The 27,072-nt window shown below is 44.8% G+C and overlaps 1 protein-coding gene across 5 annotated transcripts in view; it reads right to left on the bottom strand.

The window, feature by feature from the left end:
- The window catches only part of ttll5 (tubulin tyrosine ligase-like family, member 5), a 449,168-nt gene that overhangs the window by 104,014 nt on the left and 318,082 nt on the right, over positions 1–27,072 (bottom strand). The window contains exon 30 of one of the 5 annotated variants that reach the window (XM_073039483.1): positions 6,655–7,031. The exons of the other annotated variants lie outside the window; for them this stretch is intronic. Within the exon in view, the coding sequence (XP_072895584.1) occupies positions 7,025–7,031 (7 nt within the window). The 3' untranslated portion in view covers positions 6,655–7,024. Of the gene's footprint in view, positions 1–6,654; positions 7,032–27,072 lie in introns of those variants that run through there. 5 annotated transcript variants of the gene reach the window in all.

Below are 27,072 nucleotides of genomic sequence, written 5' to 3'. Positions count from 1 at the left end.
TCCAAACATGTAAACTTCCAAACATCCAACTTGTAAGCAAGGTGGGAAAGCAGAAATCTGATTGGACAAGGACTAACCAATTAGGAAGGACGGCCTATGGGGGTATAAATACCATTGGACTAGACCTGCCCAGGCATCATCCCTGATAAAGATGGCAGAGTTTGTCATTGAAATGTCAGTTATAATTGAAACCTGTACCCAGCTAGAAGCCTGAGAAGAGTTTATGAACAATTTATGATGTTAGGTTTCACCTGCAGACCTTGCCTGAGCTGACATGCATCCAATTTCATCTATAAATTCAATTGGAATTATAACTTCAACCGTGGCATATTCATTCAGATCTGAAGAAGAATCCCTGAATACTGTCCAGTGCACTGATTCAAAGCAGCCTTGTAAGTGTTCCTTCACCTCTACTGACCATGGTATTCACCGCTAGTGCTGTAGACTACGGTCTCTGCCTGTTCGCCCAGAGTAGAAATACAGCCACGTGATTGGTCTTGACAAAGTACGGGTGTGGGATAGCATAGTAAGCATTTTTGATGGTGGTCTAACAGTGGTCAAATGTGTTGGCTCCTCCTGTTCCACAGGTGATATGCTGATGGTAGTTGGTCAGAGATGTCTTCAAGCTGGCCTGGTTGAAATTCCCTGAAATGATCAGGAAGGCATCAGGGTGTGCTGTTTGTGGTTGGTGATCATGGGGCTCAGATCCTTTAGTGCCTGCCTAACATTGGCCAGCTGTGGAAAGTACACCACTACCAGGACGATGGCGGTAAACTCCTTCGGCAGATAAAATGATCGCCACTTGGCTGCTAGATGATCCAGCTCAGGTCAGCAGGACTGAAGCAGAACTACTTGTCTGTGCAGCAAGTTAAGTTAATCGTGAAGCAAATGCTGCTGCCTCTACCTTTAAGAGACTCTGCTGTTTTGTCCATGTGGTGGACAGCAAAGCCCTTGGGCTGCAGTGCTGAATCCAGAATGCTGGAGGTGAGCCATGTTAATGTGAAGAAGCTGTCCCCAATATCCCTTTTAAATCTCATCTTAACCATCTGCCCTCTTGTTTTTAGCACCCCCTCCCAGAGAATACGACTAAATGCTTGCACCCTGTCTATGCCTCACATGGTGTTGTATATCTTTATCAGGTTATCCATTAATCTCCTACATTCCAAGGAATAAAATCCTAATCTATGCAACCTCTCCTTGTAACTCAGACTCCCAAGTCCAGGCATCACCCTGGTAAATCTTCTCTGCACTCTTTCTAGTTTAATAACAGCTCTACAAAAACAGGGTGATCAGACTGTACATAATGCTCCATGTGTGGTCTCACCAACATCTGCTGGAACTGCAATATAACAACCCAACTCCTATACTCAGTGCTCTGACTGATGAAGGCCAGCGTGCCAAACACTATTTCACCATCCAGTCAACCTGTGATGCCACTTTAAGTGAACACAGCACTTGTAATTCAAGGCCTTTCTGTCCCATAACTCTTCCCAGGACCCTACCTTTCACAGTATAAATTCTATCTTGGCTTGATCTAGAATGCAATAATCACCACATCATGGTGCACAGGCAGATTTGATTTTTATGATTTCTCAGTCAAAAAGACCATAAGACATTGAAGCAGAATTAGGCTATTTGGCCTATCGAGCCTGCTTTGCCATTCCATCATGGCTGATTTATTTTCCCTCTCAACTCCATACTCCTGCCTTCTCCCCAAGAGTGCCTTTTGACACTCTTACTAATCAAGAAAATATCAACTTCCACTTTAAATATACCCAATGAATTGGCCCTCACAGCCTTCTGTGGCAATGAATTCTACAGATACACCATTCTCTAGCTGAAGAAATTCCTCCTCATCTCTGTTCTAAATGGTCATCCTACTACTCGGAGGCTGTGCCCTTTGATTCTAGATTTTCCCACTGTAGGAAACACCGTCACCATATCCACTCTATCCAGGCCTTTCAATATTCAATAGATTTCAATGAGATTCCCCCTTATTCTAAATTCCAGCCCAGAACCATCAAATGCTCCTCACTTGTTAACCTTTTCATTTCATTAATTCTTGTCTACCTCCACTGGACCCTCTCCAATGCCAGCATATCCTTTCTTAGGGAAGGGGGTACGAAAATGCTCACAATACTTCAAGTGCTGTCTCACAAATGCCTTATGAAGCCTCAGCATTACACTTTGGTTTTCATATCCTTGTCTTCAATCTACTTCAGAAACATTTTCCTTCTATGTAGTGAATCTCAGTCAGTTATGTAATCTGTGTGTGAGCCCTCCAAAGGCAGTGGCACTGAGGAAGCTGTGACTGAGGTGCTTTGTTGGCAAATTGTTACTTGCCCTCACAACAACACCGCAGAAAATTATTGGTAAGTTACCCTTGGACAGTGTTAGGGTTAATGTTAGGGTTAATTCGAGACTGCCATTACAGGTCAGGAGTGGCTCACGTAATATTAGGAGGCCGGAATGCGAGGGAGGGGGGAAGCGAAACTGGGGATTCCGCTACACCGAAACTACTAGTGTCACGCGATTCAGTAAACAAAAGAAACAGGTAACTCGTGAGTGTATGGCATCGGGCCAATAAGATGGACACAAGTGCCCGATATTACCTAATATGTAGCAGGGGGTTGTGCTGGGGGGAAAAGGGGTATAAATAAGAGCAGATTGTAAGGGGAAGTCGGAACGCGCCTTCTCCAGCGACTCCGTGGATTCACTGTGCCAGTTACGAATTCTGCAATAAAGCCACGTTTCACTATAATCAGGTGTCGGTTGTCTCTCTTCCTAAACGAACACAGGGCAGAATTTCAAGCCCAACAACAGCCACCGTTCTCTTTCTAGGTACATGTATCAACTATTTGACTGGGTTCATGCAACAGGTCTCGGTACACCTTCCAGCAGTCCTTTCCAGTGAAATGCATCTTTGCAACCTGTGCACATTCTTTTATGGCCAAATCTCTATCTGCGTGATCTCTTCCAGTCCTAGCCTCCTTCGAGATCTTTGACTTCCTCTGATTTTGGCTTCCTGCCCATCACCGATTTTGATCATTTCAGTACTGGCAGCTGTATCTCTGATTTCCACAGAACTGAGCTCAGGCATTCCCTCCTGTACCTCACAGCCTCTCTTGCCTCCTTTTAGATTCTCAGTAAAAACTGTTTCCTCCCCCTACCTTTTTTATTTTGCCTTCTTCCCCCTTCCTTTCCAGTCCTGATGAGGGGCATGAGCCTGAAATGTTGACTCCTTATTCCTCTCTATAGATGCTGTCTGACCTGCTGAGTTCCTCCAGAATTTTGTGTGTGCTGTTCTGTAAAACTTCGTTTGGCTTTGGTGACCTATATCTTTTGCTGAGTTTTGCTATCATGTTTCATTTGACAGCATTCCCGTAAGGCACTTAGGAATATTTTACTGTTATAAATATTCTGGAAAAATGCAAGCTGCTGTTGTATGTGGTCATTCTGAAGGACGTGCCCAGGTTAGTGCACGAACAGGACCAGTACAGCACAGGAACAGGCCCTTTGGCCCAGCATGTTATGCCAAATTAATTCAGAGTTATTATCAAATTCAATTTATTATCAAAAACCATACCCATTACCAAATGCTACTTTGTAGGCATTTACATGAAAAAATACAATAGAATTTTATGAAAAAATATACATATAGAGACTGACAAACACTAATGTGCAAAATAAGACTAACTGTGCAAACAAATATAATACTGAGAATATGAGTCGTAAAGAGTTCTTGAAATTGAGTTTGTAGATCATAGAATCAATTAAACTAATACACAGAAACCTACTCTCAGCCAGACAGGGGAACAAAGATTTCATGTCATTAACATAAAGATTAGGAAGGAGCTGAGGAATGAGTCTTCATCTACAGAGTGGTGGAGATGGAAAGCCTCACTGTACTTATGAAGTAACTGAGCAAGTGCTTGAAGTGATATATGCAACAAGACTCCAGATCATGAATGGAACCTGGGCTTAGGTTAAACAATTATCTTTTGTTCTGCAACACTGAGAAGTTCTATGATTCTGTCTCTACACCCCACACTTGTGTCAATGCAGCTGCAGATAAATTAGGTAGAGACTAGCTGTTGATAAATTAGCAGGGAGGAACAAGAGTAGCAGCATAACAGATGGTCCCAGGAGAAGCTCTCCACAGACCCTGGGTTGAAGCAGGCCAGTGAACCAGCAGAGACATTTGTCAGTCAGCAAAGGAATGCATGAACCAGAGAGAGAACCATTTAGCTCTTTGGACTTCCGCCATTCGATGATCCACAGCTGTCCCCTGCCTTTTCCCACATCCCCACAGAACAAAGGTTACCCATCCCAAATTTAAAATCAACAATTGACACTGGATTTATTACTATTAATCCCAATCTGCAGCCACCCTTTATGCATAGTGCCTTGTAAAAGTATTCAGCCCCCAACCCAGGGATTTTATCAATTTGTGAATCTCATTTCCTTTTTTTCACAGTAGAGCCCAAAAAACAGGGAAAACTGAAAAGTGTGAAAAACGAAAAATTCAAAAATTGTAATGTCAGCAGTTTAAAAGTATTCATCCTCTTTTGCTCAGTATTTAGTTGAACCACCTTTTACAGCTAGTCATCTTCTTAGCTTTGCACAATGTAATGGGGCAAGCTTTTCCCATTCCTCTTTGCAAATTTGCTGAAGCTATGCCAGGTTATTTGCAGTGTGGTGGTGGACAGCAACCTTGAGTTCTTGCCAGAGATGTTCGAATGGGTTAAGGTCAGGTCTCTTACTGGGCCACTTTAGTGAGAAAGAGCATGGCCTGGACAGTAGGGGATTCTTTTTTTCTCTGTTTCATTTCATTTACATTTCCATTCTGTTTGTTCTGAGTTTGCAGTAATCTGATGTTCAGGTAGCAACACAAACAACGCTTTACAGTACCAGCAACACGGCTTCATTTCCCGCAGTTGCCTGGACCGAGTTTTTATGTTCTCACCGTGATCATATGGACTTCCTCCAGATGCTCCGGAGTTTCCTCCCGCAGTCCAAAGATGTACCAGTTGGTAGGTAAACTATTTTGTGATTAGGCTAGGATTAAATCAGGGGATTGCTGGGTGATGCACCTCAAAGGGCCAGAGGGGCTTATTCCACACTGTATCTCAATAAATAACTAGCAGAAAAGGTTTTTGGATGCGTGGTGTAATGCGAGAGTGAGAGCAGGTCACAAAAGTGTCTGGAAGATTTAGCGGTTAAATGGCATTTTGGATCGCAAATAATAAAAAGCACTCAAGCTGCACAAATATGCTCAGTGGAACATGGGGCAACCCTCAGGTGGGAAGTGGCCTTGTACTCAGTCTCACAAACATTCCAACCGACAAAACCCTCCATTCAAATAATGAAGTTGACAGGGTGAAATTTTGTCCAAGGTCATTGCTCCCTGCTTAAAGCAGCTTGGCACTCTGCTTTGGAAAAACAGAACAGAGCAACCTGCATTGGAGGGAATCTGAAACTGTATGTGGAGGAAGTGCCTGTGCACGTAGAGCAGCTCAGGGCTCACACTGAATAACAAAAGCTTTGATAGGATTGACACAGACATCATCTACCCAGTCAGCAAAACACCACCCATCACTCAAACATTCATTTCTTTGTCTAATTTTTCTGACTATATGATATCACTCACTGTGGAAAACTAATTTCACAGTGCTGACGGGCCTCACGTAGCATGTAGTGTAGCAGATAGCACATAACACTTTACGCTGCCAGAGATAGGGGTCTGCCAATGTCTGTAAATAGTTTGTACCTTCTTCCGTGATCATGTGGGTTTCCTCTGGGTGCACTGATTTCCTCCCAGATTCCAAAGATGTATAGGTTAGGATTAGTAAACTGTGGGCATGCTATGCTGGCATTGGAAATGTGGCAAATTTGCAGCACATTAAGCTGACTGTGTTGGTCGTTGATGCAAATGCTGCTTTTTACTGTATGTTTTGATGTATGTGTGACAAATAAAGCTAACATTTAATCCTTAGTCCTCCATATATTTAGTGGAGAGGGGGGAATGTAAACTGGAGCTTAGACTAAAGCTTCTTGCATCCATGAAGAATCAATCAACAAAGTAGAAGTAAGGCCAGTTACACAGCTGAATCAACAGTGACCAGGCCAAGGCTGAGCTGTACTTTGAACTGCACAACCCATCCCTAATATACCACGTCAGGTCTGGTGGTAAAGGCAACAGTCAGGTCCAATCAGAAAGCAGCTCAGGATTGAAGAAATTAGGAGGCAGAAATGTAATTGACAGGCCAAGTAGTTTATACATAGAATACGGGGCCAGGAATGTGTCACAGATTATCATGCAGAACATACAAGTTGAGTATACAATATTGCTGGAAATCTACAGCTATATACACAATATGCTGCAGGAGCTCAGCAGGTCAAACAACACCTCTGGATGGGAATAAACAGCTGAGGTTTCGGGCTGAGGCTCTTCCTCAGAATTAAGGGTCTTTGCCCGAAACATCTACTATTTTATTCTCATCCATAGATGTTGCCTGGCCTGTTGAGCTCCTCTAGCACATTGTGTATATTACTTTGGAAATTCGTATCTGCAACAATGGATATCCAAAGTTCAAAGTAAATATATTATCAAAGTACATACAGTGTATGTCACCATATACCATTCAGAGATTCATTTTCTTGCAGATATTCTCAGTAGAATAAACTCAATAGAATCATTGAAAAACTACACACAAAGAGCAACAACCAATGTGCAAACGACAATGTGCAGACACAAGCAAATATTAATAAATAATACATAAATAAATACTGAGAATATGAGTTGTAGATCACTTGAAAGTGAGTTCATGGGTTGTGGAATCAGTTCAGAGATGATGTGAGTGAAGTTATCCTCACTGGTTCAGGAGCTTGATGATTGAAGGGTAATAACCATTCCTGAATCTGGTAGTGTAGAATCAAAAGCTCATGTAGCTCCTTCCTGGTGGCAGCAGCGAAAAAGAAAACATGGCTTGGATGTCAGGGTCCTTGATAATCCTGGAATGAGCTACAGGCTGGAGTGTAATCATAAAGTTAAAGTAACTGGAGAGTAAGATCATTACCAATCTATGACTGAAGGAACGTTCCAATAAAGCCACATGGAGATATGCAAATGCACACTCCAATCACCCTCTCCACAACCACAACAACTTGCACTCCAGCACTCACTTGTTATTCCATTTTTAAATAACTTCACTTGCAGACAGTTTAATCACCCAGTAAATCTCTCCTCTCTGGAAATAAGTGAACTCGGCTTACATGCATCGACTACAGACAGTGAAGAACAAAATCTTTAGATCTAGAAAAACAACTGATTCAACTACCCATGTAAACATAGAAACATAGAAAACCTACAACACAATACAGGCCATTTGGCCCACAAAGCTGTGCCGAACATGTCCCTACCTTAGGACTAGCTAGGCTTTACCCATAGCCCTCTATTTTTCTAAGCTCCATGCAGCTATCCAGGAGTCCCGTAAAAGACCGTGTCATTTCCGCCTCCACCACCGCTGCCGGCAGCCCATTCCATGCACTTACCACTATGCGTAAATAACTTAACCCTGACATCTCCTCTGTACCTCACCTTAAAACTACGCCCCCTCATGCTAGCCATTTCAGCCCTGGGGAAAAGCCTCTGACTATCCACATGATCAATGCCGCTCATTATCTTGTACATCTCTATCATGTCACCTCTCATCCTCCGTTGCTCCAAGGAGAAAAGGCCGAGTTCCCTCAACCTATTTTCATAAGGCATACTCCCCAATCCAGGCAACATCCTTGTAAATCTCCTCTGCACCTTTTCTATGGTTTCCACGTCCTTCCTGTAGTGAGGCGACCAGAATTCAGCACAGTACTCCAAGTGGGGTCTGACCAGGGTCCTCTGCAACATCACCTCTCGGCTCTTAAACTCAATGCCATGATTGATGAAGGTCAATGCACCGTATGCCTTCTTAACCACAGAGTCAACCTGCGTAGCAACTTTGAGTGTTCCATGGACTCGGACCCCAAGATCCCTCTGATCCTCCACACTGCCAAGAGTTTTACCATTAATGCTATATTCTGCCATCAAATTTGACCTACCAAAACGAACCACCACACACATCTGGGTTGAACTCCATCTGCCACTTCTCAGTCCAATTTTGCTTCCTATCAATGTCCCTTTGTAACCTCCACACTATCCACAACACCCCCAACCTTTGTGTCATCAGCAAATGTACTAACCCATCTCTCCACTTCCTCATCCAGGTCATATATAAAAATCACAAAGAGTAGGGGTCCCACAACAGATCCCTGAGGCACACCACTGGTCACTGGCCTCCATGCAGAATATGACCTGTCGAAAACCATTGTTTGCCTTCTGTGGGCAAGCCAGTTCTGGATCCACAAAGCAATGTCCCCTTGGGTCCCATGCCTCCTTACTTTCTCAATAAGCCTTGCATAGGGTACTTTATCAAATGCCTTGCTGAAATCCATATACACTACATCTACTGTTCTACCTTCATCAATGTGTTTAGTCACATCCTCAAAAAATTCAATCAGGCTCATAAGGCACAAACTGCCTTTGACAAAGCTGTGCTGACTATTCCTAATCATATTATGCCTCTCCAAATGTTCATAAATCCTGCCTCTCAGGATCTTCTCCATCAACATACCAACCACTGAAGTAAGACTCACTGGCCTATAATTTCCTGGGTTATCCTTACTCCCTTTCTTGAATAAGGGAACAATGTCCACAACCCTCCAATCCTCTGGAAACTCTCCTGTCCTCATTGATGATGCAAAGATCATTGCCAGAGGTTCAGCAATCTCCTCCTTTGCTTCCCACAGTAGCCTGGGGTACATCCCATCCGGTCCCGGTGACTTATCCAACTTGATGCTTTCCAAAAGCTCCAGCACATCCTTTTCCTTAATATTTACATGCTCAAGCTTTTCAGTCATCCCTACAATCACCAAGATCCTTTCCTGTAGTGAATACTGAAGCAAAGTACAGGTGGACCCCACTTTTCGAAAGTTCGCTTTACGACAACTTGCTGTTACGAAAGACCTACATTAGTACCTCTTTTCGCTAACCAAAGAGGATTTTCGCTTTTACGAAAAAGACGCCTGCTCTATACGTGTGTTTACCCCGAGAAAGACTACCATGACTGTGAAGCCTTGTGCAGGTAGTTGTGTGCGTATGCGTGTACGTACGTATGTGTGTACATGCGTAGGCGTGTACGTGCACATGCGTGTACATGCCGATTTTTTATCTCCAAACCGATTTTGGGTCGCTGTCTTCCCAATTTTGATAAGTGAAACTACACTGTACATACAATATTTCTACTTTAGATAGTCTGTATATTTATCATCTCATTCCTGCTTTTACTATATGTTCATGTTATTTTAGGTTTTATGAGTTATTTGGTTTGATTTAGTAGGTTATTTTTTGGGTCTGGGAATGCTCAAAAAATTTTCCCATATAAATTAATGGTACTTGCTTCTTCGCTTTACAACATTTTGGCTTACAAATGGTTTCATAGGAACATTCTACCTTCAGATAGCGGGGGAAACCTGTATTCATTAAGTTCCTCCGCTATCTCCTCCAGCTCCATACACACTATTCCACTGTCACACTTGACTTGTCCAATTCTCTCATGTCTTATCCTCTTGCTCTTCACATACTTGAAGAATGCCTTGGGGTTTTCCTTAATCCTATCTGCCAAGGCCTTCTCATGGCCCCTTCTGGCTCTCCTAATTTCATTCTTAAGCTTCTTCTTGCTAGACTTATAATCTTCTAGATCTCTATCATTACCTAGTTTTTGAACCTTTCATAAGCTCTTCTTTTCTTCTTGACAAGATTTACAAAAGCCTTTGTACACCACGGATCATGTATCCTACCATCCTTTCCCTGTCTCATTGGAACTTACCTACTTAGAACCCCACGTAAATATCCCCTGAACATTTGCCACATATCTTCCAAATGTTTCCCTGAGAACATCTGTTTCCAGTGCTTCCAAGTTCCTGCCTGATAGCCTCATATTTCCCCTTACTCCATTTAAATGTTTCCCTAACTTGTCTGTTACTATCCCTCTCTGATGCTATAGTAAAGGAGATAGAATTGTGGTCACTATCTCCAAATATCCAAACAACAATCCTGTTATTATTACACCTTTGCAGAATCTGTCTCCCTATCTGCTCCTCAATGTCCCTGTTACTATTGGCTGGTCTATAAAAAACACCCAGCAGAGTTATTGACCCTTTTCTATTCCTAACTTCCACCCACAGAGACTCCATAGACAACTCCTCCATGCCTTCCTCCTTTTCTGCAGCCGTGACACTATCTCTGATCAACAGTGCCACACCCCTACTTTTTTTGCCTCCCTCCCCATTCTTTCTGAAACATCTAAAGCCTGGCACTCGAAGTAACCATTCCTGCCCCTACACCATCCAAGTCTCTGTCATGGCCACAACATCAGAGCTCCAAATGCTGATCCACACTTTAAGCTCATCCGCTTTATTCATAATACTCCTCACATTAAAATAGACACATCTCAAAGCATCGGTCTGAGCGTGTCCCTTCTCTATCACCTGTCTAACCTCCCTTTCGCACTGTCTCCAAGCTTTCTCTATTTGTGAGCTAACCTCCCTTTCCTCCATCACTTCAGTTCAGTTCCCACGCCCCAGCAATTCTAGTATAAATCTCTCCAACAGCCTTAGCAAACCTTCCTGCCAGGATATTGGTGACTCTCAGATTCAAGTGCAACCCGTCCATTTTGTACAGGTCACACCTACCCCAGAAGAGGTCCCATTGATCCAGAAATCTGAATCCCTGCCTCCCTCCTCCAATCCCTCAGCCACACATTTATCCTCCACCTCATTCTATTATTATAATCACAGTCACGTGGCACAAGCAGTAATCCTGAGATTACTACCTTTGAGGTCCTGCTTCTCAACTTCTTTCCTAACTCCCTGTAGTCTGTTTTCAGGACCTCCTCCCTCCTCCTACCTGTGTTGTTGGTACCAATATGTACACGATCTCTGGCTGTTCTCCTTCCCACTTCAAGATATCGTGGACACAATCAGAAACATCCTGGACCCTGGCACCTGGGAGGCAAACTACCATCCACGTTTCTTTCCTGCGTCCACAGAATCGCCTTTCTGACCCCTAACTACAGAGTCCCCAATCACGGCTGCCATCCTCTTCCTTTCCCTACTTTTCTGAGCCACAGGGCCAGACTCTGTGCCAGAAGCACGACCACTGTTGCATCCCCCAGGTAGGCCGTTCCCCCCCCCCCCCCACAGTACTCAAGCAGGAATACTTATTGTTAAGGGGCACAGCCACTGGAGCACTCTCTAGCACCTGCTTCTTGCCCTTTCCTCTCTTGACTATTACCCACTTCTCTGTCTCCTATGGTCCCGGGGTGACTACCTGTCTATAGTTCCTCTCTATCACCTCCTCACTCTCCCTGACCAGACGAAGGTCATTGAGCTGCAGCTCCAGTTCCCTAATGCAGTCTCTAAGGAGTGATCACATGGGCAGAGCAATAAGCAACAGCATCTACACTCATCTAAAAGGTAGGAAGCAGAGGCTGGTAACTCGTGATGTGCCGCAGGACCCTTACTATTCATTATTTATATAAATGATTTTTGCAAATGCACGAGACTTGATCAGTAAGTTTGCAGATGCTACAAAATTAGGTGGTGTTGTTGAGAGTAAGGAAGATTATCGTAGGTTACAGGGGAATCCTGATCAGTTAGGGAAATGGCCTGAGGAGTGGCAAACGGATTTCACTACAGTTAAATTTGAGGTGGTGCACTTTGGTGGTACACTTCCTAACTGGAAGACCACAATCTGTGCAGATTGGTGATAACATATCTTCCTCTCTGACGATCAACACTGACTCACCTCAGGGGTGTGTGCTTAGCCCACTGCTCTACTCTCTGTATACAAATGACTTTGTGGCTAGGCATAGCTCAAATACCATCTATAAATTTGTTGACAATACAGCCATTGTTGGTAGAATCTCAGGTGGTGACGAGAGGGCATACAGGAGTGAGATATGCCAACTAGTTGAGTGGTTCTGCAACAACAACCTGGCACTCAACATCAGTAAGACCAATGAGCTGATTGTGGACTTAAGGAAGGGTAAGATGAAGGAACACATACCAATCCTCATAGAGGGATCAGAAGTGGAGAGAGTGAGCAGTTTCAAGTTCCTGGGTGTCAATATCTCTGAGGATCTAACCTGGTCCCAACATATCGATGTAGTTATAAAGAAGGCAAGACAGCGGCTATACTTTATTAGGAATTTGAAGGGATTTAGCATGCCAACAAATACACTCATGAACTTCTACAGTTGTACCGTGGAGAGCATTCTGACAGGCTGCATCACTATCTGGTATGGAGGGGCTACTGCACAGGACCAAAAGAAGCTGCAGAAGGTTGTAAATCTAGTCAGCTCCATCCTGGGTATTAGCCTACAAAGTACCCAGGACATCTTCGGGGAATGGTGTCTCAGAAAGGCAGCATCCATTATTAAAGACCTCCAGCACTGAGGGCATGCCCTTTTCTCACTGTTATCATCAGGTAGGAGGTACAGAAGCCTGAAGGCACACACTCAGCGATTCAGGAACAGCTCTTCCCCTCTGCCATCTGATTCCTAAATGGACATCAAATCTTTGGACACTACCTCACTTTTTTAATATACAGTATTTCTGTTCTTGCATTTTTTTAATCTATTCAAAATGTGTATACTGTAATTGATTTACTTGTTTATTTATTATTATTATTTTATTTATTACTCTTTTTTCCATGCTAGATTATTAATTGCATTGAACTACTGCTACTAAGATAACAAATTTCACTTCACACGCCAGTGATAATAAACCTGATTCTGATTCTAGAAGTCAATCCAGCGCAGCACTTGTACTATGAATGGTATGGTACTTAGCGAGCTGTAATGGAACAGTGGGTCCTAGGAGTACAAGTGCATATTTCATTTAAGAGTGACTTTGCACGTAGGCAGGGTGGTGAAAAAAACATTTTGCACACTGGGCTCCATCAGTCAGGGCACAGAGTATAAGAGATGGAAGATACAGGAGCTTGAAAGCCCAGACGACCAAACTCAAGAACAGCTTCTCCCCCACCGCCTGCAGACTTCTGAACCAGTCACTTCTGTCAATGGTGCTGCCTCATTCTCATACTCTGGCTTCTCCCTCCCTTGGTTGCTCTGCTATTGTCACTTTGGAATTGTTTTGTTGTTCTACTACAGATTGCATTACAATTTTTGCACCAGTCTGCTGTTTTTTTTAATGTTTTCGCTGCATTTATTATTACCAGATGCACTGTTTACTCTGTGAGCTTTATGAGAACAGGAAATTTCATTGCACCCTAGTGTAACTGATGATAAACTAATCTAATGCTCAAATGATTTGGAAAATAAAGAAGTCTCCTGCTATGCAGACCACACGTACAACGCCTTGAAGAAATGACTGCCTCGTAGGGCAATGTGAACAACTTTAATCACCCCCCACACCAACTCCCCCCCCCCCCCCACCAAGCTGAAAAGAGACAATTGGCCACAGTCCTAGTACTATCATCAGCCTGACCATTGAGGACATCTTCAACAGGCAGTGCCTCAAGAATGCAGCATACATCATGAGGGACTCTCACCAACTAGGACATGTCCTCTTCTCACTACTACCATGAGGGAGGTGGTACAGGGGGCTGAAGACACACAGTCAACATTTTAGGATCAGCTTCCACCCCTCCACCATCAGCTTTCTGAATAGACCATGAACCAATCTCAGTTTTTGCATTACATGTTTATTCTTTTATATTTTAGTAATTTATAGCATTGTTTAATGTATTCCACTGCACTCCTGCTGCAAAGCAACACATTTTATGATAGATTCTGGGAAGAATAAACCTGATTCTGATTCTGATCCACAGGGAAGTATGGACTCAACCAGCATAGGCAGCACTGGCTTCAACAACTAGCCCTCTACAGTCAAGAGCCTGCCAGGAAACACTACTCCCACATGAGGGGTGGACTAACCCTACAGAGCTATCAGAATCCATCTCCTTTACACAATTGATAGGTGTGTTAGTGGTGGTAACAGAGTGGGTCTATGGGAGCCGAGGAGTATTAATAATGTAGAGGACGTTGTTGAACTTGGAAGGAACAAACATTCTTTCCGGATGTTGGCAATAACCTGAGTCCAGACTTATAACCAGACTACCCCCTCCCCTTTTAACATCTATTTATATCCAAGGGAGCCTCTGAGCTATTAGGATCTAATATTTTTGTATACAGCCCCTGCAGCACCCCATCTGTCTTTCACTAATTTTTGCCTGACTTCATAGCAAGGCATAAGTCACTGAGATTAGGGGAAGCTTTTGATCTGGTGGTATTTTTGCACAGTAACCTAACTCCTGCTGCTATTTGCCAGAGGTGGGACGTGTTGGTAGGCAGTGCACGACTGATCAGTCAGCCCAGATGGCAGTCTATCCTCTAACACAAAAATCCCGGTATCAGGAACCAAGGGAACCTCTTCCCTTCTTTATTCAAAAAAGTAGGATAGGATACAAGAGGTCATGGGTTAAGACCATAAGACATGGGAGCAGAATTAAAAGTAAAAAGTAAAAAGTAAAATTGGATAGGTATATGGACAGGAAAGGAATGGAGGGTTATGGGCTGAGTGCAGGTCGGTAGGACTAGGTGACAGTAAACATTCGGCATGGACTAGAAGGGCCAAGATGGCCTGTTTTCCTGCTGTAATTGTTATATGGTTATTGAGTCTACCCCACCATTTGCTTATCCATTTTCCTCAACCCCATTCTCCTGCCTTCTCGCCATAACCTTTCACACCCTGACTTATCAAGAATCTATCAGTCTCCACTTTAAATATACCCAATCACTTGGCTTCCACAGCCACCTGTGGCAATGAATTCCCCAGAATCACCATGCTCTGGCTAAAAAAATTCCACCTCATCTCCATTCTAAATGGATGGCCCCCTGTTCTGAGTTTGTGTCCTCGGGTCCTAGACTCCCTCACTATAGGGAATATCCTCTCCACATCCACTGTATCTAGGCCTTTCACCATTCGGTAGGGTTCAATGAGATCTCCCCTCATTCTTCTAAATTCTATAGGCCCAAACCCATCAAACACTTCTCATTTGATAAGCTTTTCATTCCAGGAATCAGTTTCATGAAACTCCTTTAAACCCCCTCCTACATTAGTACATCCTTTCTTAGATAAAGATAAAATACTCCAAGTGAGACCTCACCAGTGCTTTATAAAACCTCAACATCCATCCTTGCTTTTATATTCTAGTCCTCTCGAAATGAATGCTAACATTGCATTTTCCTTCCTCACCACTGACTCAACCCACAAGTTAACCTTTCGGCAATTCTTCACGAGAACTCCTAAGTTCCTTTGCACCTCAGATTTTTAAATTTTTTCCCCCCATTTAGAAAATTGTCTTTGCTTTTATTCCTTCTACCAAAGTGCATGACCAGACACTCTTGACACTGTATTGCATCTGCCACTTCTTTGTCCAATCTCCTAATCTATCTAAATCTAAGGGTTAAGGGTGAAAGGTTTAAGGGGGAACTTCTTCATTTTGAGGATGGTGTAACTGTAGAATGAGCTGCCAGTGGAAATGGTGGATGGGGGGTTTGATTTCAACATTTAAGAGAAATTTGGATAGATACATGGATGGGAGGTGCATGGAAGGCTATAGTCCTGATACAGGTCAATTAGATTTAGTAGCATAATAGTTCAGCATGTACTAGATGGGCTGAATGGCCATTTCTGTGCTTTAGTATTCTATGAATTTATTACTCTTTATGAATTACAGAACCTCCTACCCAAGGGCACCTCTTAGCTTCTGTGTGCAGAACTAATTCTTAATGGGTGACAGTGAAGTTCGGTGTTAATGTTGATGAAGCATCACTGGTTGGTAATATTAACACAGGTTCTCTCCACACACTGCTTTTACTTCAGACTGAAACATCCTTAAATAACATTGCTCTTTCATGGGAATTTACACCTGATTTGGAGACCAGTGATCCTCATTGTCAATCCTCAAGGTCGGGAGGCCCTGTGGATGAGGGCTGATGGAACCCCCACTGGGTTGGTGAGTCCTGAGGTTGAAGCCCGTGTGAGTTCAGAGGATGAGGCCTAGAGGTCAAAGTCCCATGGTCAGCAAGTCCTGAGGTCAATACTTAGAGTTAGGCAGGCAAAGTCCATAATTTCTTCAGTCCCAGTCCTGAATATATGCAGTGAAAGAGGATCCACATCCTCTAAGTGAAGAAAATTCCAACGTTTCATAATTGAACCTCAGACTGAGGCTTAGCCTCTGGATCAAAGGGTCAGCATCCTAGCAGTGAGTCTTGAGTTTTATACACTCATTTTAAAGTAATTGAGGTAGAGTACTGTAGCTGGCACAACATACAAACTTCCTGGCCCACCAGGTTCCAGGCTGTCCACCAAGTAAGGATAACTTCTATCTCACTGAAACACACACAACTGCTGGAAGAACTCAGTAGGTCAGGCAGCATCTATGTGGATGAATAACCATTCAACATTTAGGATCAAGATCCTTCATCAGGACTGGAAAGGAAGGGAGGGGGCAGAAGTCAGAAGCAAAAATTAGTAAGAGGGGAAGAAGTACAAGCTGGCAGGTGAGACCAGGTGAGGGGAAAGGTGAGTGGGTGTGAGAGGGAGGATGAAGTGAGAAGCTGGGAAGTAATACGTGGAAAAGGTAAAGGGCTGAAGAAGTAGGAGAGGAGATTGTACCAAGGGAAGGAGGAACATGCCAGAGAGAGGTGATGGACACATGAGGAGAAGGGGTGAGAGGTGAATCAGAATGGAGAATGGAAAAAGAGTGAAGGTGGACGAAGGACCAGTTACCAGAAGTTTGAGAAATTAAGGTTCATGCCCTTAGGTTGGCGGCTACCCAGACAGAATATAAGGTGTTACTCCTCCAACCTGACAGTGACTTCATCATGGCAATAGTGGAGTCCACGGACCGACATGTTGAAATGGGAATTGGAATTAGAATTAAAATTAGTGGCCACTGGGAAAATCTGCCTTCTGTAGCATACAGTTCCATCTCACTGTTAAGACTCTTCAAAAGACCCCCAATACAACAAAATGGACTCTTGACCTCACAATCTTGCACTTAATGGTTTTCTTGCATTGCACTTTCTCTGCAGCTTTACACTTTTATTCTGCATTGTTACTGTTTGATCTTGTTCTACCTCAGTTCACTGTGTAATGATTTGATCTGAATGAACACTATGCAAAGACAAGCTTTACACTGTATCTAGGTACGGTACATGTGACAATAATAAACCAATATCAGTGCAATGAAGGAACTCAGCAGGCCAAGCAGCATCTATTCCTTGGGGGGGGGGGGGGAGAGAGGTGGTGATGAAGGAATTGTTGATATTTTAGGTTGAAACCCTGCATCAGGAAGGTTGCTATGGATTTCAGCACCTGCAGTCTTATGTCTCCGCTGAAGATAGCTTGCTGCCAAGTCAGCTTTCAATAATCATTGCTGACGACATGACTGGTAACAACATCACTTTCATCAAAAGGTCAGAGATTAAGAATGAGCAAGCTCTGGGTGTTGACAATGCTGGTCTGCTCCATGTTTCCCAGGAACATTTTCACAATCAATTTTGATCAAATTATTCCTAAACTTTAATCCTCTCAGTTGCAGTCATTCTTAGGTTCTCACAGCTATTCAGTACAGAAACAGGCTCTTTGGCCTGCAATATCCACATCAACCTTTCTGCCCATCTATACCACTCCTGACTGCCTGCATCAGAACTGTATCCTTGCCTTGCCTATTTGAATGTTCCAGCTAACTTTGTCTGAATCAGAAGTTCAAACATGGTAAAACTGTTCTAATTTGCACATTTTCAGTTTCATAATTACATCTTGATTTCAGCTAATGTACCCATGGCTGGTAGATGTGGCATCAGAAGCAGTGATGTTGTGATTGTCTGGAAATGTTGAGGAGGCTTGACCCAAACGCAGAGCAGTGGAATCAATTTATTGGTGAGTGATTCCATCTCGAAGCAGTGAAGATGATTGAAGAACCAAGGTGAATGCGGACAGGGTCAGGGATGGCTCCCAAAGGAGATGGTCAGCAGCCGGATCGGTGGTCGCTCCTTATGGAAGGACTGAGATTGTGCGGCTCGTCCTCTCATATGCAGACGGAAAGACTTTACCCATATTCTGAGATATATGTGATGATTGAACTGTACCTTTTGATTGGTTTCCTTCAGTTTTTTGGTGTTTTCTTTCTTGTGGATGATTGGGGTGTTAATTTTTTGTGTGTAGGGCACTGTTGAGGGTTTGGTGCTACTGTCACTGTTCTTTTCTGCAAGTGAGGAGGATCGGGGATTGTTATTGTGGCTGTTTTTGCTGCAGGGGAGGGGGGATTTGGGGGTCTGCATGTTTTGTGTTTGTTTTCTTTCATCAATACCTATGGTTTTTCTATACTGTACTCACTGGCTATCTGGAGTAGACAAATATCAGAGTTGTATTCTACATGCATACTTTGACAATAAAATGAACCTGTGAAACTTTAATAATAAACTTCAATATAATAAGTTACGAGGGGTCACAAAACAAGAGAGAACAGATCATTCACATGACAAGGCAACAAGGTAACTGAAGGCTAGAAGCAACAGGTTGAGGCTGGCCGGATCAATGAGTGAACAAGGATTGTGGATGAGAGTCAGCTTTAAATAGGCTGCATTTGATGAGACATACAGACAGACATACTTTATTGATCCCGGGGGAAATTGGGTTTCGTTACAGTTGCACCAACCAAGAATAGTGCAGAGATATAGCAATATAAAACCATAAATAATTAAATAGTAATAATAATAAGTAAATTATGACAAGTGGAAATAAGTCCAGGACCAGCCTATTGGCTCAGGGTGTCTGACCCTCCGAGGGAGGAGTTGTAAAGTTTGATGGCCACAGGCAGGAATTACTTCCTATGATGCTCAGTGTTGCATCTCGATGGAATGAGTTCCACCCCCACAACATCACTGGCCTTACCAATGAGTTTGTTGATTCTGTTGGTGTCTGCTACCCTCAGCCTGCTGCCCCAGCTCACAACAGCAAACATGATAGCACTGGCCACCACAGACTCGTAGAACATCCTCAGCATCGTCCGGCAGATGTTAAAGGACCGCAGTCTCCTCAGGAAGTAGAGACGGCCCTGACCCTTCTTGTAGACAGCCTCAGTGTTCTTTGACCAGTCTAGTTTATTGTCAATTCGTATCCCCAGGTATTTGTAATCCTCCACCATGTCCACACTGAGCCTTTGGATGGAAACAGGGGTCACCGGTGCCTTAGCCCTCCTCAGGTCCACCGCCAGCTCCTTAGTCTTTTTCACATTAAGCTGCAGATGATTCTGCTCACACCATGTGACAAAGTTTCCCACCGTAGCCCTGTACTCAGCCTCATCTCCTTTGCTGATGCATCCAACTATGGCAGAGTCATCAGAAAACTTCTGAAGATGGCAAGACTCTGTGCAATAGTTGAAGTCCAAGGTGTAGATGGTGAAGAGAAAGGGAGACAGGACAGTCCCCTGTGGAGCCCCAGTGCTGCTGACCACCTGTGCAATAGTTGAAGTCCAAGGTGTAGATGGTGAAGAGAAAGGGAGACAGGACAGTCCCCTGTGGAGCCCCAGTGCTGCTGACCACTCTGTCTGACACACAGTGTTGCAAGCGCACGTACTGTGGTCTGCCAGTCAGGTAATCAATAATCCATGACACCAGGGAAGCATCACTGTCAGCTTCTCACCCAGCAGAGCAGGGCGGATGGTGTTGAACGCACTGGAGAAGTAAAAAAACATGACCCTCACAGTGCTCACCAGCTTGTCCAGGTGGGCGTAGACACGGTTCAGCAGGTAGACGATGGCATCCTCAACTCCTAGTCGTGGCTGGTAGGTGAACTGGAGGGGGTCTAAGTGTGGCCTAACCATAGGCCGGAGCTGCTCTAGAACAAGTCTGTCCACGGTCTTCATGATGTGGGAGGTCAATGCCACTGGCCTGTAGTCATTGGAGCCACTGGGGTGTGGCGTCTTCGGTACAGGAACAAGGCAGGACGTCTTCCATAGCACAGGAACCCTCTGGAGACTCAGGCTCAGGTTGAAGACATAGTGTAGTACTCCACATAGCTGGGGGGCACAGGCTTTGAGCACCGTGGGGCTGACATCATCTGGGCCTGCAGCCTTGCTTGGGTGGAGACATTTCAGCTGTCTTCTCACCTGTTCAGCTGTGAAGCCCAACGTGGTGGTTCCAGGTGGGGGAGTGGTGTAGTCATGAGAGCAGGGTGGGGGGCTTGAAGGAAGGGTAGGAGGGGAGAGTAGAGTATGTGTTGGTTGGGGGCCGACAACAGATGAATCATGTGGGGGATGGGCAGGGGCCATAGTGTCAAATCTGTTGAAGAACAGGTTAAGTTCATTGGCCCTGTCCACACTGCCTTCAGCTCCTCTGTTGCTAGTTTGCCGGAACCCAGTGATGGTCCTCAGCCCACTCCAGACCTCTCCTAAGTTGTTCTGCTGGAGTTTCCACTCAAGCTTCCTCCTATACCTGTCTTTAGAGTGGGAAGAGACTCCTATAGCTGGGTGGAAACTGGGAGGTGCCTGTCTGTACAGATCTGACATGACCCTCCCTCCTCTGGCTGGCATCCAATGGCCCAGGATGATATGGACGGGTCTGGTGGAACTCCTTGAAGAGCGATGGATACAAAATAAATTTGGACGGCACCCAAGACTTCTTCTCGGAGATGTATCCTTTCCAGTCCACCAAGAACTGCAAAATTGTCCAAGGCAGCGTGAATCCATCGACTGGCTAACTGTGTAGACTGGACCATCTTCCTTCATCCTAGGTTCCTTGGTGCAGGTTGAGTGGTCCATGGACAACAGGCTTGAGGTAGGACATGTGGAAGGTACGTATGATCCTGAGGGATGGTACCAGCTAGAAGCGGTAAGTGTTCGAATTGAAGCAATGAGCTGAAGGGACCAATGGACCGGGACAAGAGCACAGGGTAGTTGGTACACAGAGGTAGACCTTGGGTAGACAGCCAGAGTCAGTCCCCAGGCTGGAGTAGTCTGCCTGGGTGCCACCAGTGGTTGGCCTGGCTGCAGTAGACACAGTTAGCAGTTACGGTGGCCCTCCATACCTTCTTCCAAGCTTACAGGCAATGGTGAACCGGGGCCCTGGCAGATGGAACCTCCATCTTGAGCTCCTCATCAGGGAATAATGGGAGTTGGTAGCCAAGAAGCACTTCAAAGGGTGACATACCTGTGGCAGAGGAGGTGTGTATATTGTGGGGCAGCTTGGCCCAGAGCAGATACTTCTTCCATGTGGAAGGGTTAGAGGTGGCGAAGCATCCTATAAACTTCTTCACTTGCTGTTTGTCTCCTTCTGATTGCCCTGGTCAGTGGATTATAGCCAGAGGACAAACTCATTGAGGTATGGAGGAGGGAACAGATGGCTTGCCAGAAGAGGGAGACAAATTGTGGGCCTGGTCCAACATAATGTCCCGAGGGTAACCATAGAGGTAAATTACATGTTGGAGAACCAAGTCCACTATCTCAGTGACTAACAGAAGTTTGGGAGGGCAATGAAATGGGTCACCTTGGAGAACAAATCTGCCACTGTCATAACAAGAGAAAATCTGCAGATACTGGAAATCCAAGATTACATCCTCCTTTTTCAAAGAAAGAGGTTCCCTTCCTCTACCACAAATGCTGCCCTCAACTGCATCTCTTCCATTTCATGCATATCTGCTCTCACCCCATCCTCCCGCCACCCTACCAGGGATAGGGTTCCTCTTGTCCTCACCTACCACCCTACTAGCCTCCATGTCCAGCACATAGTTCTTTGGAATTTTCGTCATCTCCAACAGGATCCCACCACCAAGCCAATCTTTCCCTCTTCCCAACTTCCTGCTTTCTGCAGGGATTGCTCCCTACGCTACTCCCTTGTCCGTTCATCCCTCCCCACTAATCTCCCTCCTGGCACTTATCCTTGAAGAGGAACAAGTACTACACCTACTCTTACACCTCTTCCCTCAACACCATTCAGGGCCCCAAACAGTCCTTCCAGGTGAGGCAACACTTCACTACGAGTCTGTTGGGATCATATACTGTGTCCAGTGCTCCCAGCGTGCCCTCCTGTTTATCGGTTATACCTGACGTAGAGTAGGAGACTACTTCACCGAGCACCTACACTCCATCTGCCAGAGTGGCCGCCCATTTTAATTCCACTTCCCGTTCCCAATCCAATATGTCAATTCATGGCCTCCCCTACTGTCACAATGAAACACTCTCCAGTCTGAAGGAACAACACCTTAAATAACCAGATGGCATGAATATCAATTTCTTGAACTTCTAGTAGTGCCCCCTTCATCATTCACCACCCCCTTTTCCCTCTCTCACCTTATCTCTTTGCCTGCCCATCACCTCCCTCTGGTGCTCCTCTTCCCCCCTTTTCTTTCTTCCACAGCCTTCTGTCCTCTGCTATTAGATTCCCTCTTCTCCAGCCCTGTATGTTTTTCACCAATCAAGCTCCCTGTTCTTTACTTCACCCCTCCCCCTCCCGTTTTCACCAATCACCTTGTGTTTCTCCCTCCCCTCCTCCCACCTTTTAAATCTACTCATCTTCTTTTATTGCCAGTCCAGCTGAAGGGTCTCAGTCTGAAATGTCGACTAAACTCTTTTTCATAGATGCTGCCTAGCTTGCTGAGTTCCACGATCACTGTGGCACCATCAGAAAGTGGCAAACTCATGATGATTCTATGGCGATATGGGACCATGGGCATCGAGGGACCAGCAGGAGCCCAGAGGGCTGCTGGCTAAAGGAATTGGACAGGGCACATTGAACACAAGCAGCGATGAACTGACATACATCTGCGATCATAGTGGGCCATCTGAACTGGCATCACAGAAAATCCAGAGCCTGCCAGCGCCTGGATGGCTGGAGAGGGGTGGGAAGTGGGCCCAATAATGTGCCTCAGAGTGCATAGCTCTTCATGTGGTTGTCAAGTGTGTTGGCCAGAGCAGGCTCTTGCTAGTAGGGCCTGGCAGATCTACTTCTCATGGTCTCAGATAATCAGAGTGAGGAACTGGGAGGATGGAATGAAGGGTAAAGAGTCGATCTCCATTTCAGCTGGGTCAAACTGCTGTGACAGGATGTCTGCCTTAGTGTACTTGGGAGCTGAGTTGGTAGGAAATGGAGAAGATGAATTGCTCAAAGTGGAGGTCCCAGTAAGCCTGACATAGGTTGAATTGGTCAGTCTGTTGAATGTATATTAGGATCTGGTAGCCAGTCCAGATCAGGAAGGATCTGGTATTCCCTAACAACCAACGCTTCCATTCCTCCAAGGGCCATTTGATGGTGAGTAGCTCCCTCTCTCCTACTTCATAATAGCACTATGTGAAGCTGAACTTCTGGTCCTCGCTTGGAGAAGTTGGCCCAGGCACCACTTCAGATGCGTCCTCCTCTACCACAAAAGTTCCGGAGGGGTTCGGATGGTGGAGAATGAGAGCAGGTGCAAAGCATCTCTTGAACTCCTCGAAAGTGTGGTCTGCAGCAGCAAACCAGGTTATCCATTAGGTAGGTAATTTGATAGGGGAGGTGAGGAGTGGTGATTCGGCTGTTTGACTGTAGTTTCTGATGAAACAGTGCTAGAGATTGGAGAAGCCCAAGAAGCGCTGTAGCTGCTTGAGGGAGCGTAATCGGTGCCTTTCAACAGTGATGTGCACTTTCTCTGAGTCCATGGTTATGTAGTGGGGTGAAAGGATGTAACCCAGGAAGGAAATAACTGGAGTGTGGAACTGGCATTTTTCTAACTTGCAGTAGAGTTGGTTTTCGAGGAGACAATGAAGGACTAAATAGACATGACAGATGTGATCTTGGGGCACCTTAGATGAGAATATTTTAGGGGTAGCCAAACACGTACCTGTGTAGCATGTCTCAGAGGATCTCATTAATGAAAGTGGCTGGACTGTTGGAAAGTCTAAACAGCAGCACCAAGTATTCCTAGTGGCCAATGAATGTAATGAACGCTGTCTTTCACTCATCCCCTGGTGGATGTGGATCAGATTGTACAGTATGCTCTCTGTAGATCCAGCTTGGTGAAGAGCTGGGCTCCGGGGAGTGTTTCGAACGTGCTAGCCATCAAGGGAAGAGGGTAGTGGTTTTTAATGGTGATTTTACAACAGGAATGAAGACCCCCATCTTTTTTTGACAAAGACGAACCCTGCACCAGCTGGGGATTTGGATGGTAGAATGAAGCCATGCTGCAGCACTTCGGCGATGTAGTCATTCATTGCTTGGGTCTCAGGAGGGGAGAAGGATAACAGATGACCTCAGGGAAGGGTGGTTCCCAGAAGTTGATGTTGCAACTGTGTGATCTGTGAAGTGGCAGGATGCTGGCTTCCTTTTTAGCTAAGTCATGGTGCTCTGGTGGGAATTTGGTGAGATCAAGGGTTTCCTTTATTTCCATTGATTTACAGGGTGAAGTCAGCTGAGGGTGCAGGGACTCCAACTCAGCAGTGAACCAGGTGACCAGGCAAATGAGGGTCAAGAATGGAGAGCTGGGGTAACCCAAGATGAGAGGAGTGTTGGGTGAGTCGATCAGGAGAAGACTGATGGACACACAGTGCTCTCTGATACTTAAGTGCACAGACCTTTTCCCAACCACTGAAGTCAGGCCAACTGGCCTATAATTTCCTTTCTTCTGCCTCCCTCCCTTCTTAAAGCTTGGAGTGACACTTGTAATTTTCCAGTTTTATGGAAACATTCCAGAATCTAGTGATTCTTGAAAGATCATTTCTAATGCCTCCATAATCTCTTCAGCTACCTTTTTCAGAATTCCAGGGCGTAGTCCAGCTGGACAAGGTGATGTATCTACCTTTAGACCTTTCAACTTCCCAAGCACCTTCTCCTTAGTGATTGAAACTACACTCTCTACTGTACCCTGCCACTCTCAAGTTTCTGGCATACTGCTAGTGTCTTGCACAGTGAAGCCTGACACAAAGTACTTATTAAGTTCATCTGCCATTTCTTTGTCCTGCATTACTACCTCTCCAGTGTCGTTTTCCGGTGGTCCAATATCTGTTCTCACCTCTCTTTAACTCTTTATATATCTGGGGGAAAAACACCTCCAAGAGGACCACAGCCTTGTTGCGGTTTGAAGGCTTGTGTGCTTCCATAAGCCAGAGGGCTACAGTATATTGGCTGGAGTCAGGGCATTATGCTTTGGCTGTTTGTAGGGTCACCCATGCCAAACAGGCTAAACAGTAGAGGCCAGACTATGAGTGGTCCGCCAGTCCACTGGGTTCACAGTTTCAGCTCAGCACTAACAAACCTGACTAGTAAAACAAAATTGTTTGTTTTGAGAAATGAAACAAAAAATGAAAAGAAAAATGAAGAATCCTTCTATATCTGAGTGCGACGGTATTCCTGAGTCTTTTAGATTAGATTAGATTCAACTTTATTGTCACTGTGCCGAGTACAGATACAAAGCCAATGAAATGCAATTAGCATTTAACAATAAGTGCAAAAGAATAGTATTATTTACAAAATAACAGCGAATAAAAAGTAAGTGCTACAGCACACAAATATAAAAGTACTGAAACAGTCCAATATAGGTGCCAATCTCCTTAGAGCTGTGACATGAGGTTCAGCAGGGTCACAGCCTCAGTGAAGAAGCTCTTCCTGAGCCTGCTGGTGTGGGAGCGGAGGCTCCTGTAGTGCCTACCAGATGGGAGGAGAGTAAAAAGTCCATGATTAGTGTGAGATGCATCCTTGATAATGCTTTTCGCCCTGCTCAGGCAGCGTTTATAGTAGATGTTCTCAATGGTGGGCAATTGGGTGCCGATAATCCACTGGGCAGTTTTCACCACACGCTGGAGTGCTTTGCGGTCCGATATGGGACAATTGCCATACCACACTGAGATGTAGTTAGTGAGTATGCTCTCAATGGTACAGCGGTAAAAGTCCGTCAGTATCCTGGGACAGAGGTGAGCTTTCTTGATGCTCCACAGGAAATACAGGCGCTGTTGCACCTTTTTGATCAGAATGGAGGAGTTCAGGGACCAGGTGAGATCATTGGAAATGTGGACACCAAGGAATTTGAAGCTTGACACATGCTCCATTACAGCTCTGTTGATGTAGATGGAGACATGAGTGTGGCTTCTAGCATGCCTGAAGTCCACAATAATCTCCTTGGTCTTCTGGGTGTTAAGAGCCAGGTTGTTATCGGCACACCACACGGTCAGGTACTGGACCTCATCCCTGTAGGCTGTCTCGTCGTCCCGTCTGATCAGACCAACCATCATGGTGCCATCTGCAAACTTGATTATGGAGTTAGAACCGTGTACAGGAACTTGAGTCTTCACCCAGAACTTGCGAGATTGACAGGAGTGAAGACTGAGAGGAAGCTACTGAAACAATGAAGGAAGCTATGAACGCTGCCAGAGATGGAGGACCTTCATTGCTGCCCTAAACACCACTGGTGTAATGGGCAGGAGGATATCTGCAAAAGCTTTTGATATCCTCTTTGACATTTTTTGGATAGTTTATCTTTTCTCTCCTTATGTTTTTTTTTCTCGTTGCCTTCTGTTGGTTTTTTTATAGCTTCCCAATCCTCTAATATCCCATTAATTTTTGCTATACCTCCATCAGGCTGCTATTTATTTGATTACTGCTCAGCATTCAACATAATCATACCCAAATACTAATCACCAAAACCTGGGTGCTGTGCCCGGATCCTCGACTTCATCAGGAGACCGTGGTCTCTACAGATTGGAAATAATATCTCCACCCTGCTGACAATTAACACTGGTGCATCTCAAGGATATGTGCTTAGACCACTGCTCTACCCTCTCTACAGCAATTGTGTGGCTAGGCACAGCTGAAACGCCATTTATAAATTTGCCAATGACACAACCATTGTTGACAGAATTTCAAATGGTGATTAGGAGGCATACAGGAGTGAGATAGATCAGCTGGTTGAATGGTGTCACAG

Source organism: Hemitrygon akajei, chromosome 3 (genome assembly GCF_048418815.1).
Source record: "Hemitrygon akajei chromosome 3, sHemAka1.3, whole genome shotgun sequence".
Lineage (NCBI taxonomy): Eukaryota > Metazoa > Chordata > Chondrichthyes > Myliobatiformes > Dasyatidae > Hemitrygon > Hemitrygon akajei.
This window is presented reverse-complemented; position numbering and strand designations above follow the sequence as displayed.